The sequence below is a fragment of the Phocoena phocoena genome, chromosome 5 (genome assembly GCF_963924675.1).
Source record: "Phocoena phocoena chromosome 5, mPhoPho1.1, whole genome shotgun sequence".
NCBI classification, from domain to species: Eukaryota; Metazoa; Chordata; class Mammalia; order Artiodactyla; family Phocoenidae; genus Phocoena; species Phocoena phocoena.
The window spans coordinates 37,360,078-37,375,128 of record NC_089223.1 but is presented as its reverse complement, the minus strand read 5'-3'; the positions used below and the strand labels follow the sequence as shown (position 1 = coordinate 37,375,128).

Sequence of the window (15,051 nt, the reverse complement as noted above, 5' to 3'; positions counted from 1 at the left end):
TTATGAGTTAATACAGGCCTATGGGTTGTTGCTAGGACAAAAAGCTAGGCTTTGTTTGGGGAATGACATTTGTTTGCTGGCTTTCTCTTGGAAACATAAGAGCCTTTCCCTTCTAAGCAGATTTTTTTTTTTTCCCATGATGAAACCATGGTAAATATTTCTGATTCATTGGGTAGAACCTAGTGCTAGCTGCATTAGGTACAGTTTATGTTTCAGGGATTGACTAGGAGGCTGCTGATGGGGAATCTTCCGCTGAGGACATACTCATGTGTTAATGTTCCTGTCTTCTTACAGGAGGCGATCGAGATCGGATGACAGCAAATCATGAGAGCTACCTCCTTATGGCGAGCACCCAGAATGATATGGAAGACTGGGTCAAGTCCATCCGCCGAGTCATATGGGGACCGTTTGGAGGAGGTGAGTGTATTTTAAAATCATGGAAAAACAGAAAGGTAGGCCAAAATTGTTCATCCTTTTCCCCCAGCCCATGTCACTATCAGCACCTACTTTCAAATGGAGAATGTTAAAATAAATAGTAAACTACTAATTTATTTGTAGACACATATCTAAGTAACTCCTAGAAGTTCAATTTAAATCAAATATCATTAATAACCAAACTTCTTCCACAAATATTTTGAATTATAAAAAGGGATAATATTTTTCTTTTATCTTGGATGTTCCATTTTACTAACAATACATAGTTATGAGCCTCATATCATAAATGTAGATTAGTTAATAACCTGTAGATACAGGGCAAAAAAACATTTTGACTATTAGTTTTGGAAGAGATTTCAGCCCTCAGATGCTCAGTGGTATCAAAGAGGAGTGGCAAAGCATTGGATGAAAATATGCTGGTAATCAGAGTGACAAAAAAAAAAAAAAGCTTTGCAACTTTGCAATCAGGAAAGTATTTGTGGATTTGATAATAAGTTTCTTTTAAAATTGTTAGCTAATACAGTGTAGAGAATATATCATGTGAAGAATAAGCTACATGGTGCTATGAATAGAGCTAAAAGGAAGAAGGAAGGATAAAAGATGTGATCTTTTCTATCAAGTAATATAGAGTGATATAAACAGAAAACATATTTAAAGAAAAATCCAATAAATGGAACCAAACAGATAAGGACCCCAAAATATTCATCTATAACCAACATGTATTTCCAAGAATGTAAAGCCTAGTTATTTTATGTTGATGTAGTTAAAATAAATGATATAAATCAAATTCATATCTATTAAAGCAATTAGAACTTTCATATTTATTTTATATTCTCTTTTGCATATTGTCAGCCCCCTGAATTCAGAAGTGAATTTTTTTTCCCTTAACATATCCGATGTTTCTTAAGCTGACTGACCTCTTTACATTTTAGAATAACTTCAAAACTTAGTTTAAAAAGTTGAAAAGTTAAGTTAAACTTAAAATAGTAAAGATTCATGGAAGACATGTTGATATTTTACAAGAGTAGTGGTACATGTCTGCAAACTGCCTGTCCTTTAGCAGGATCTCCTCTTGGGGAAGGGGGAGGTTCCTAACCTGGGTGACCATTCATCCCAGTTTGCCTGGTAACAGTGTAGTTTACTACTGTCGTCCCAGGCTAATTATTGACAGTGCTACCTCTCACTCTCACGGTGTTCTAGCTTGGGTGACAACTTGTATGGTCGCCCTATTCATATACTAAAATGACTAGTAAGTGACTTCAAAATGTTTGAAGAGGCCGGTGGACTGAGATCCCATCCCAGTGCCTTAGCAGAGGGGTCTTCATCATGACTATTCATGAGAGATACATACTCAGCTGCGAGAGGTCTTCTGCTACCCTCAGGGTCAAGGATTTTTGGGCAAGCCTAAGGATATGTCTTTTCAAATTTCCTGTTTCCCCTCCATTATCAGGTTTCTGAGGCTCCTGAGTTCAGGAAGATTCTTAATATCTGCTGAAAGTGGTACTTTTGTTGGAGGATTATTTCTATCAAGGATTATTTTCTCCCATTCCTCCTCTTCCATCTGTCCTTTTCTCAAGAAAAATGAATGAGATCCAGTTTACTTCACCAAATCAGTGGCCACAGGAGGTCCTATCAGCCCAGGAGTATCACAGGTGATCCTAGTGGGATCTATGTGTTAACCTTCAAATTTATGAACCTGGAAGGAATACTCTAGTAGCTGATTGATTTGTATACTTTATCCTGCAGAATGTGCTTCAGGGATTTTGCAAATGCCTGATTCAAATTTACTTTTAAAGAGATATACTTTAGCATACAGCACTTACAACAGAAACAATATCCTGAAGAATAAATCTTCTCCTGCCCTCTTTGCTTTAATTGAAGAGTGTTAATGAGATTGTAAGGCAAGCTCTTAAAGTACTCATTCAACTTGCAAGAAATCTTTTGTAATTCATCTGATATCGGAATTTCCTAAAGTTGTTAGAGAATACACAACCAAACCGAATGCTGACCCTGATAGAAAATTGCAAACGTCACCCATAATCTCATGTTTCAAATGTTTGTATTAATATAGCCCCTCTATACTTACTGATTGAATTTTAAAGAAATGTTACAAATTTGAGTTGTAAACAATAAATTTATATGACTGAGGAACATTTTATTTATATATTGGGGTTCCATTTAGTATTTCATTAAAAATAAGTTTTTCACCAATTAAGAATATTTTACTTTAATTTTATTTATTTATTTTTTAACATCTTTATTGGAGTATCATTGCTTTACAATGGTGTGTTAATTTCTGCTGTATAACAAAGTGAATCAGCTATACATATACGTATATCCCCATATCTCCTCCCTCTTGCGTCTCCCTCCCTCCCACCCTCCCTATCCCACCCCTCTAGGTGGGCACAAAGCACCGAGCTGATCTCCCTGTGCTATGCGGCTGCTTCCCACTAGCTATCGATTTTACATTTGGTAGTGTATATATGTCCATGCCACTCTCTCACTTTGTCCCAGCTTACCCTTCCCCCTCCCCAAGAATATTTTAAAACCACTCAATTAGTTCAGCCTCACATTTTGTAGAATAGGTCATTAAGACCCAGAGAGAATGAATGACTTGCCAAGTGTCATACTGTGAGTAACATAAGTAGGAAGAAAACTCGTGTGTTTTCACTGTGAGCTTCTTCCTGCTTTATTGTACAATAGCTTGATCTATTACTTCTACTATGGTAGTGAAAAACCCACAATTACAAGTCCATGCCTTATTGATAGTATATTCTTCAGTATATGAAAAACAAAAGTGTTTAAAAGTTGACAAGTAGGATGAATATAGTTGAATTCTTCAAAAATATCTGAATTAATACCATCAAGAAAGTGAAAAGACAGCCCATTGAATGGGAGGAAAGTATGTCCAGATCATATGTCTGATTTTGGACTTCTACCCATAATATGTAAATAACTAACAACTCAAAAATAAAGACAAATCAAAATTTTGACCCAATTAGAATCAATTTAAAAATGGGCAAAGAATCTGAATAAACATTTCTGTAAGGAAAATATACAAATAGCCAATAAGCACATGAAAAGATGCTCAGCGTTATTAGCCATCAGGGAAATACAAATCAAAAGCACAGTGAGATACCATTTCTTTCATACACACTAGGATTGCTAGAATCAAACAGTTCCGTAATAACAAGTATTGGCAAGGATGTGGAGAAATTGAACCCCCCCCCATATTGGTAATGGGAATTTAAACGTAGCTGTTTTAGAAAACAGTCTGACAGTTCCTCAGATGATTAAACATAGAGCTACCATATGACCCAACATTTGCACTTTTAGGTATATACCCAAGAGAAATGATAAATGTATGTCCACACAGAAACTTGCACATCAATATTTATAGCAGCATTATTCCTAAATGCCAATAAGTAGAAACACCCAAATGTCCATCAATGGACAAATAGATACACAGAAAGTGGTATAGTCATACAATGGATTGTTCAGCCATAAAAAGAATGAGGTATTGATGCATGCTACAACGTGAATGAACGTTGAAAACATTGTGCTAGATGGAAGAAGCCAGTCAGAAAAGACTATATATATATATATATATATATATATATATATATATATATATCGATATATATATATCGTTCTATTTATAAGAAAGTACAGAACAGAGAAATCCATAGAGACAGAAAGTAGATTTGTGATTGCTTAGGACTGAGATGGGAAAATAAGGAGTTTGCAGTGGGTTGGTAGCCAAAACATATGAGATCTTTTTTTAGATGATAAAATGTTCTAAAATTAACTGTGATGACCGTTGCATATATCTGAGTATATTAAAAACTATTGAATTGTACACTTTAAACAGGGGAATTCTATGATATGTGAATTATATCTCAGTAAAGCTGCTAAAAAACTCCTGAATTGTCATAATTGCTTTTCATTAGAGAATACATTTCCCCTTCCTATCTTAGTCATAGAATCCAAGACAGTTAATCCTAAATAAAAACCTATTGGCTTCCAACCTCCTTCCCACTGCTCAGAGATTGTTGAGGTTGTTGATTAAATGGCATCTGTAAAGACATTTGGAAGGTGACTTTTCATCCTGATTTATCAAGCTCTGTATACCACCTCCGGATACATTTTAAATGTGTTTATTGTAGAGAGGGCATTTCATTGTCTATATTGCAGTTCTACAACCTGTGTTTCTAAATAGTTAAAGTTTTTCATGAGGCACTGAAGCTTATTCAGGTTGTTTATACATGTAAGATATTCCCTCTTTACCATTTCAATATTAGACATTTGATTAAAACATAGGTGACACCTGAGGAGTTTGCTTAGTTTTTCAATATTTAGAAATTAAAAACTGTTAAGTGAAATCATAAAATATAGGGCTTTGATATTTCTTTTTATGAAAAAAACCAAAGTTACTACAAATACTCAGATGAAGGAGGGGAACCAGGGGAAATGCAAAATGTAGACACCCTCTCTTAACAACCAAGCCTGATAACTTAGTTCAGTATTGAATCTAGATACCTCAACTTTCATTTATCTGATTAACCCCCCTGTAAACAGATGCTTCCTTATTAATGATGCTGAGAAGCACATGGTTTCTGCTTAAAAGTCCAATCCAGAAGTTGGGATGTCAAAACATGTATTTAACTTTGGAAACGTTTAGGGTTCTGTTTTTGTTTGTTTGGGTTATTCTTGTCTTTTTCACTGGGCTTCTGTTGGATTGTTTTTGAGGCAGTGTATATGGAAGTACCCAGTCCGGGATCTGGGGAGGGTGAAAATTCATTAATTGTTCATTAGATCTGAGGGCATAGCCTAACTTTAGCTGCTAACAAAATCAGGTCCTTCCTGTATATTTCTGTCTCCTTATGAAAAGAGTTGAGTCAGAGACTTACCAAGGCAGTAAAAATACTGAATGTGAATAATCCTCATGATGAGTAATTAGCACATGGGCAAGCAGTGGTTAATTAAGAAGCTGTGTGGTCTTGCCCCTGACACAGACCACTGTGTGATCTGTGGTAAGTGATATTACCCCCTCACCTTTAGGTTCCTCACTTGTGAAATAACGTTGGACAAAACTCTTTTAACTAAGATTCATTCCAACTCCAAAGTCCTGCGATCACATGTGTTCCCTCCATACCAGTGCTCAGAGAAGTGATGTTTTCAGTGGGCCAAGGTGCCTCTTGTCCAGCGCTGCCACTGTCTTGGTGGGACTGAGTTATACTTCACAGTTCCTTATTTTCCTAGCAGCCTGCTGTGACACAGAAAGCAAAAACAATGGTCGAACCATGGGGCAGAAATAATAATGATTCCCTCAGTGACAAAATTTTACCTATCTGGGCATGCTAGTCAGAGTAATGATGTTTCTAAAGGGAGTATCTTTTTAATACTCTTCACAGCTTTTATAATGCTCCTGCTAAATAGCTAGGAAGGTACCCAGAGGCCTTAGGGGTCAGTTGGGGTTAAAGCACTAGCATTCCAAATGTGCTCATGGAACAGCCAGGTGGATGAATGATTAACCCAGTGAGTAAATTGTTCAGTGACTGGGACCAAGGGTGTTGGTAGACATAGGGGCTGGGGTGCAGCGGGTGCATGCACGATCAGGGGAGAAGATGAAAGCAGGATTGGTTCGAAAGCCATAGCCAGACAAATACATATGTATAAAAATGTATAAACACACACACATATGAGTTAACTTGTTTTGTGGTTATGCCTGCAGAATCTTTGCTGCTAAATTTTGAACAGTTTTCTATTTCACACACATATGTTTTAACGATATGCACATTTACATCAGCACTCACAAATAGATTCAGTTGCAAAGTATCTGAAAAAAAAAGTCTTGTATAGGAAGAGAATAAATGCAGAAAGGAAGGGGCAAAAAGTTGACCCCCTCGGGGCTGGTTTGGGGCTGTTTGGTTTCTGGAGGGACTGAGGCAGCCAGCTGTAAAGGTATGTACAAGACCAGAGCCGGCAAGGGAGTCACTGTAAAGGCAAAGGAAGAAACAAGGGGTTCAGGCGGCCGCGGGGCACTCTCCCTGCTCCCCTCACACTGTTGTGACTGCACCTGCTGCATGTGACCGGCGGGCACTGAAGGCAGCCGCAGCCACAGCGTGGTGACGAGGCAGCTGCAGCCCTGCCAGCTCCCGCCCAGCTCTCTTTGAGAAAAGGGGAGCAGGAACTGGACTAGCGGGGGAGAAACTCCCTGCAGAGCTGCTTCCTACACGGATCCGAGGAGGAGCCTCTCCCGGAACGGGCACTGGACTGTTCTGACTTGGCGATTCCCTCGGGAGCCCCGGGAGTTTGAAGACCGAAGGGAGAAGCCCGCAGAGAGCATCAAAGGCTGAGGGGTGCTATAAAAGGAACAGGGGAGTTCTTTGAAAAGAATCTGTCATGCACCGAAATGCTTTCTGGAGAAGGTGCCATTATCTGCCTCCCCTTTTGCTCAGATAAAAGGAGCCAGCAAGGACAGTACTGAAATATCCCTCAGAGGCCTTTTGGTCATTGTTCCTCTTTCCCCTGCTCACGGCTATTTGCTGACCTTTCCAGAGAATCTCAGTCCCCCCAGTTCCAGCAGAGAAGACAGTTCTTAATAAAAAAAAAAAAAAAAAAAAAAAAAAAGAAAGAAAAGTCTGCTGTTGGAATGGGAGGTGCCGCTTGCTTGCTGTGGTTCTTTTTACTGTGACATTTTGGAATGTCTGCAGAAAAAAAAGTAATTAAAAAAACCTCAAAAACTCCCGGGATTAGGCAAGAAAAAAGGAACTTTTTTGCCAAAAAGAAGTAAATGAGAGGTGGTAACTTATCCCTGATTCAGGACCTGGATGATCAAAATCTTCAAGTTCTAGGAAACAGCACTTCAACAAATAAACAAACATGAGAAGGAGTAGCTGTGGGATCCCGATATCACAGAGAGACAGGTTTTAAAGGGAGCCAGAAACGGGTTCAGAATTTGGGGGCTGTATGATGCCTGAAGACGGAAGTACTGGGGGGCGCCCCTCAGGTGCCTTGGCGTCTACTCCTTTCATTCCTAAAACTACATACAGAAGAATTAAACGGTGTTTTAGTTTTCGGAAAGGTAGGTACATAATATGTTCATGTCCTTTTAAAATATCTTTCTGATGCTTTAAGGTCAGTTTACGCTCAGATAAAGTGGGAGTTTGGAAGCCAAGAGCTTAAAACTGTACGAGAATGGTTTATGTGTGGTTTTGCTTGTCTATACTTATTTCTCGAGGTTCCTATTGATCTGTTTATTACTGCCTGTGAATGGGCCAGGTGGGCGGGGCTTAAAGAACGGTGATCCTAAAGGGATCACCTTGACTGCTGGAGAACAAACAAGCTGGCCGGACCATGCCAAAGGGAGGGGCCGAGACTACCTTGGGCTGTTCCCAGACTCAAATCAAGCAGCCATGCTGTTCCCGCCTTGAACTGAGTCCCTCTCAAGTCCCCGTTCAGCGCTCCCATCACATCGGTTTGGTTCTGGCTGCCTGCGCTTGCCTCTCCTCCCCTACTGAGAAAATTGTAATAATCGGATTATCTGTAGTGACCCCTTTTCAGGAGGCTTTGAACCATATTGATTAACACTGATAAGAAATAGGAGTCACCTTGGCTTTCCAAATATATCATAAGGTGGCACTGGGAGAGGGCAAAGATATGAAGGATCAGGAACAAGGGGTGGGAAAATATAAGCTTAGGATCAATAAAAGAAACTAAGTATTTCAGGGCTTCCCTGGTGGCGCAGTGGTTGAGAGTCCGCCTGCCGATGCAGGGGACACGGGTTCGTGTCCCGGTCTGGGAAGATTCCACCTGCCGCGGAGCGGCTGTGCCTGTGAGCCATGGTCGCTGAGCCTGCGTGTCCGGAGCCTGTGCTCTGCAACGGGAGAGGCCACAACAGTGAGAGGCCCGCGTACCGCAAAAAAAAAAAGAAAGAAACTAAGTATTTCAGAATTGATTTGTGTAGGGGGAGTTAAAGGGTACAACATAGGTAAAATGAAGTATTTCTATAAAATGTTTCTGTATCAACATACTTTAAAATGGCCTTTTGTTTTAAAATGGGAATAATTAAATCAAATGATTATTTAAATTGGAACTAGGTAATTATAATTTTAAAGTCATGTACTGTAACCTAATAACTTAATCAGGAGCTGACTTGAGTCCCATCTAAGGTTGTTCTTTCTCCCTTTTTTCTTTAATTTGCCACCTATTAATCAACATTCTCTATCTAGTAATCAACAAAAAATAGAAGAGAAGAAAAACCGTATATTTAAAGCAAGATATAGTGGAAACTTTTTAAAACTAAACCTTGCTCCTTCTGAGTCTTTTCCTTTGAGCAGTTAATATCTGGCTATGATCATTATTATATATTATAAGCAAGGAGTTATCATATATTATAAGCAAGGAATTCAGGTGTTACTTTATATTCCTCTCTCATCCACAAAGATAATTAAATGAGAGATATGTTTCTCATGTTTTATAGATTTTTAGAGATTTCATGGTTACTGTAAGATTGCATCATTCATAGAGAAATTGGCAATGAGAGAAACTGAAAAAGGCTAGGGATTAATTGCTTAAAGGACATCCCCTCTTCTGGTTCTCCCACCACTCAGCAACTAAATTGGGTTTATCCAAACATGTAGAGAAGGTCTACTTTTCTAGGTTATTTCTGCTCATTTGTAACATGAAATGTTCTGGGGACAATTAATTTATCTTCGAAATGCAGAGCAAAGTGTTTTTTACGTTTTCCACCTTCTCTCCTCCCATATTGGAATATAGCATGTCTTTGAAAACCCTGGCTAACACTGCTGTTCGTTACGTCCTCTTCCCTCTCTCCTTAAATATCAATGAGGGAAGGCAGTGCTGAAAAAAAAAAAAAGAAGAAGAAGAAGAAAATTTCCATGGGCTGGCAAATGGCAACCAGAGAGTGGGGAACAGCTTCCATCTATCATCTCCTGTGGGCTATTTTTAAACTATTGTCCTTGCCTCTGCAAAGTCTTAGTAATCTGAAGAATGTTCAGCATTTGAGTCAAGGATTAACAGATTTTTATTTTACAAAGTTGCATTCTGGTTACTGTCAGAACCGTAAAGGAGAGGAGGTGCAGGGGGCATTCAGCTGTGTTAAGTTCCCTCTCCCTGCTCAACCACAGTTAGGCAGTGAGGCTCTGGGAAGGAAGACGCCAGGCTGAGGCTGGGCTGCGAGGCTGTTTCTGTGCCACACTAGCCGTTGTTTTCAGCGGCGGTGTGAAGCCCAGGGTGTTAGATCTTTATTCAAGGTCCTGCACTGAAAAGAATGAACTTTTCTTTCAATCCCGGGTTCCCAAACCATGCTACCTTAAGAAGAGAGTGTCGTTTGTCGAGAGTGCTTTGTTTAATCCCCTGGGTGCTCCAGGAGTTCCAGAAGTGGACAGGGATTTCTGAGTTCCTCTCCCAAGCCTGTTGGAGAGCATCCACTGAAGTCCTTTCAATGAAAGCAAAAGGGAGGGTGCAGGAAGCATGGAAAAGCACCAAGAAGTGCAAAATGGTAATACGTCTGCTTTTCCTGATCCACATTTAAAACGTTTTTTACTACTGTTGGCTGACAGAAGAGGCAGCTCAGCACTTCAGAATGGCCCTCAGAATGAAGAGGGGAGCTCAGTTAAAGTTTCCAGAGGCCTGGTGGGATTGCAGCTTGCATGCTGTGCCTGTTTGGAACTCACTGCTCTGAGTTCCTTTCTCTTACAGACCTCTTCTGTCCTTTACTGCCCTCTGTTTCTTTGTTTAGCTACTAATAAAGGTCTCCGGACATGTTTTCTCAGTGGTTTTAAAAATCTAGGCACTGTGAACCATCTATTAGGCAGGACCCTGGGGAGAGTGGTGCTTTGGATTTATGTTCTGGTGAGATAAAGATTACAATGTGTTCTTTACCCTTTGAAACTATATATTTTTTACCTCCATAAGACTAATATGTACTATACAGAGCCTAATCAATCCTTTGATTACTTGGAACACTTTGGGTCCTGATGTCAGTGTTAATTTCTAGTCAGAATGGTCTGGCTGGTTTAAGATTGTTGTGATCACAGAACATACTAAAGTAAAATTTTAAACCCTAACTTTATCTTGTCTTTTTCCTGAGTCATGCTCTTCTTGGAGATAAAGAATCATTAATTCCCCAGTGCTTTTTTTTCCCCCCTAGACAGTAACTTAGTGGTCATGCTCCATTGCTTCTTCCTTCTTTATATACTTTCAGCTCCATTTCTATTTCCATCACCTTAGTTGTCTGTGCCTTTATGGCTTTATGCACACAAGGTACTTTGACTTTAGAAGTGGCTCTTCAAGACAGCATCCATCCTCACCTCTTTTCACCAACATTGTTCACAAATTCCTGCAGCACAGTTCATTTGTAAAGCATCGTCCAGTTGGTATTCCTGAAACAGTACTAACAAGCAATGTTCCACGGCTTAGAAATTTTTCATGAGTCCCTATTGCTCCCAAGAGGATGTCCCGTTTCATGCAACTGTCAAGGGCTTCTAAGTAATTCCAACTATTTCCAATTCCCCAGACTATCCCCTCTTCCTCCCTGAACCCATCTCCTGTAACACCTCTTTGCTCTGTTCAGTGCCCCCTCTGCAGTGATGCTCTCTCTCCTCTGCAGTCTGTCCACACTCTACACTGTCTTCAAGTCATTGTTGGCTCTCATTTCTTCATCAAGGCTTCTCTGTTCACCTGTTATACTCTTTACTCTATAGCCCCTATATTTCTTATATGCCGCCACCTGGTCACCTTATCTTCATAGCTATTTTCAAGTGCTTTTATGCACATTTGTGATAAGAAATATATATTTGTATTTGTTCATTTCTTCTCAAAGTTAAAAATGGCAATAGGTCTATTCAATCCAGGATTCAAGATCTATTGCAGGCTGGTGATGTATAGTATTATTACCTATCTTTTTCTGCTAGTTCAGAGACAGTAGTGAATTAAAATAGAATATCTTTACAGAGGTGGTGGATAACACCAGCATTTTCTTTAAAGTAATTTAAAGTATTCTGATCTGTCCTCAGAACCTATTTTTCCCTGTATATGCAGATGGTATGTTTATAAGTGAAAATGTTAGTACATTAAGTGATGGTTAACCTTAAAGCATAAAAAAGTTAATGTTGTATATGTTGTAGTCACATTTATCAAAATTGATTTGTCCAACAGAATGCTACTATCCAAATCCATATAATTTTAAATGGTGCTATAAATGAGTAGCTCATTAATTCACATGTCAAAGTTTTACAGAGCATCTACCAAGTGATTTTGGGGATGAAAAGGCAAACAAAACAAGTTTCCTGGAATCTATGAGTTCACAGATTCCTTGAAGATAAAGAAACATATAAAATAAGTAATTAATCTGTAATAAACACTACAACAAATTATATATGAAGTCTGAGGAGTTTATTAATAAAGGACTCACCATGGACTCATCTGGAAAGGCAGTGATTCATCTGAACTACATGAAATCAAATTGAGTCTTTGGAAGTTTATGGAAAGACATTTTCTCTTACATGATCCTAAAAGAGTAGTCAGCATCCCTATGGGAAAAAAATGTCTGAATTGAATTAACATAACATAGTGGAAAAGGAAGACTTTTAGAGTCATATACACCTGTGTTTACACCCCAGATCTACCACTTTCTAGATATGTGACTTCAAGTCACCTAGCATCTCTGAGTCTATTTGTAGAAGGGAGATGTCCTTGCAGAATATTTGTGAGTGTCAAATAAGAAAATACATGTAAATTGCATGGCTTGGTACCTGGATGTAAATGGTGAGTATAATTACTCTGCTGGTCTAAGACCAATGCTATTGGGTCACTATTATCACATTATTACACTTGCTTATTTTTTTCAAGCCTTTATTTTTCTCCAGTCTGACTACGGAGAGTCAAGATTTTACCATATATTCATTGGTTATTATAGATTCTGAGCTTCTTGAATTAAGTTTTCTATCCATAGAAGATTTGTTGGCTGCTTAGAAAGTGCTAGTAACAGACTGAAGTAAGCTTTGGCTGTCTTTGTTTCTTAGTTCTTTACTAAATTGGATATCTTTTATTTTTATTTGTCCATTTACCATGGGCAAATGTTCATTTTTAATTGAATATTATTACAATCCTGGTGACACCGTGACTTATTCTGTTAGCAGGGTTGTAGTAAGCAGAAGGATAAGTAAAAGCAAATTCTCTATATGACTTAGCATGTAATCTATGGCACGGAAGGGACAGGGAACTCTGAAAAATAACTGATAATAGAAAATTTAAGTAGTAACCGAGAAGTTATCTAACTTCTGCCTTTTTCATCAACAAATCAAAGACTTTTTTGTTTTCACGTTTTTATAGGAATCAGTGCCACAACCTGAGAAGTCTTGATAAGTTTCATTTTACCTTGGAGTTAGTCATTTATTTCCTCTAATTGAGGAGATGAAGCATTTTATTTTAATGCATGCATTAATTCTACAAATGTTTATGGAACACTCAATCCTTACCCACTTTGGTGTTAAGTTCCAGGGAGCAAGAGAGTTTACCTATGTGTCTTAATCCATTCAGTCTGCTATAACAAAATGCCACAGACTGGGTAGCTTCTAAACAACAGGAATTTATTTCTCATGGTTCTGGAGGTTGAAAGACTGAGATCAGGCCAGCATGGTTGGGATCTGGTGAGAGCCCTCTTCTGGGTTGCAGACTGTCTACTTCTTGTTGTATTCCCAAGCGGCTGAAAGGGAAGGAGTGAGAGAGCTCTCTGGGGTCCCTTTTATGAAGATACTAATCCCACTCATGAGGGCCCTGCCCTCATGACCTAATCACCTCTCAAAGTCCCTACCTCCTAAAACCATTACCATAGGCATTAGATTTTCAACATAGGAGTTTGGAAGGGACACAAACATTCAGACCGTGACACTATGGTAGACGGAGTATGAGCCTTGGAGTCTTTCATGTTCCCAGTTCAGTCCTTATGTCTGCAGTACTTTTGGAAATTTACCTAAACCTCCTTTAAGTTTATAGGATAAATATACAGTATAAATTGTTATCCAATATCATTTATAACAATAATAATAAATGTAAAATAATCATTTTATTATAATAATTGTGAAAGTACAATCTTTTTTGACTGGTGAGGGACTAGTCCAGTATGGGTAGGCATTTAAATAAACAATTACAAAGCAATATGTTAAGAAAGCAAAGAAGAAAATAGCAAATTTTGTGTCTGGGATGGGGGTGAGGGAATGTTACTAAGGACTTAACACGGGAGATGATGCGAGTTGAATCTTGCAGGATAAGTTTTCCTAGGCTGGCTCATGACATCAGGACCTACTTTCTAGAAGGAGACGTGAAGATGTAATAAGTCATAATACATATAGAAAACAACAAATAGTTCAGTATAGTTATTGAGTATGTTGTTTGTGAGGAAGCAGCAGTAATGAGCATGGATATGGCACAGTGCCTGGCACAGAAAGGGTGCTACCTAAACATTTGTACTTTGAATAGTGGATGAAGAGGCAGAGATCAGATTGTGGAGAATTTGTACTTCATGAAAAAGAGTTTGGTTGGCCAGGGGGCACCATGGGAAGAAATGAAGCAAAAGAGAGGCATAATCTGATTTAAATATGATGAAGATCACTGTGGCAGCACTTGCCTGGTTTGGGAACCCAGCTCTATAAAAGTCATTTAAGAAATATTGAGGATCAAGATTGAAAAGAGTATTCTTGAAGGAAAGAATTACGTAAGGTGTGAGAAGTGTCAGGAAGAAGAGTGAGATTGATAGATTTAAAGGGAGTGAGCCATAAAGTAATGCAAAAAATAAATTTGGCTGTCAGTGATTTGGCAACTAGGTAGTTATTGGTAATTATAGAAAAAGCTCTTTTAGTGGAATGATGGTGTCAGAGGCCACATTGTAACAGATTGACAAGAAGACAGAAAGTGATGAAATGGAGCCAGAGTTATACTTAGTTGGGAATCAAGGAGCAGAGTGAATAAAGGGACAAGGCACAGAGAGTACAAAGATGTTTAGTGTGTATTTATTTATCTTTTAGGATGGGTAGAATTTGAGTATATTTTTTAGATCATACTGAATAACATCACAGGCTGCCTCTAGCTATTGAGTATATAAATCACACATAAAGGAGAAACCTCACAAATCCTGAAGATATTTAGATTTTCTTTATATTTTTTTCTCTCTCCTGTCTCTCCCTCCAATTGAAACAGCCTCCCACAGATATAATAAAATTACCTGTGCGATTTACTTTCTCAGCCTAGTGGAAAGTCACGTCCTGAGTGATGCTTCTTGACACCATCAATGTACTTCCAGGGGAAATATGCAGAAATTCCAAGGATGGTTTTGTTAGGGAATGTGAAACCTCTCTGAGAATTTAAATGGACATAGCTGGAACTATTTACAAGATTCACACCACAGGGAATATTCTTGTTAATAATCTACTAATCAATGTGTCCTTTTCTCCATGCTGCTAGCTGGGGATAGATCATGACCTTGTGCTTTTTTGTTAATTTTAAAATTGGAAGTTTCACTGCTCCCTCAAAGAAAATTCTAACTAAAGCAGCTTTTAAAAAAGAATTCCCCCCTACCTTTCTGTACAAAAA

At 38.6% G+C, this 15,051-nt stretch overlaps 1 protein-coding gene across 3 annotated transcripts in view; it reads left to right on the top strand.

The window, feature by feature from the left end:
* ARHGAP24 (Rho GTPase activating protein 24) overlaps window positions 1–15,051 on the top strand; it is a 415,611-nt gene that overhangs the window by 345,671 nt on the left and 54,889 nt on the right. For 2 of the 3 annotated variants that reach the window (XM_065877441.1, XM_065877439.1), the window contains one exon: window positions 295–417. In XM_065877441.1, coding sequence (XP_065733513.1) covers window positions 312–417 — 106 coding nt within the window. In that variant the 5' untranslated portion in view covers window positions 295–311. Of the gene's footprint in view, window positions 1–294; window positions 418–7,410; window positions 7,523–15,051 lie in introns of those variants that run through there. The other variant, XM_065877440.1, reaches the window with a different exon arrangement.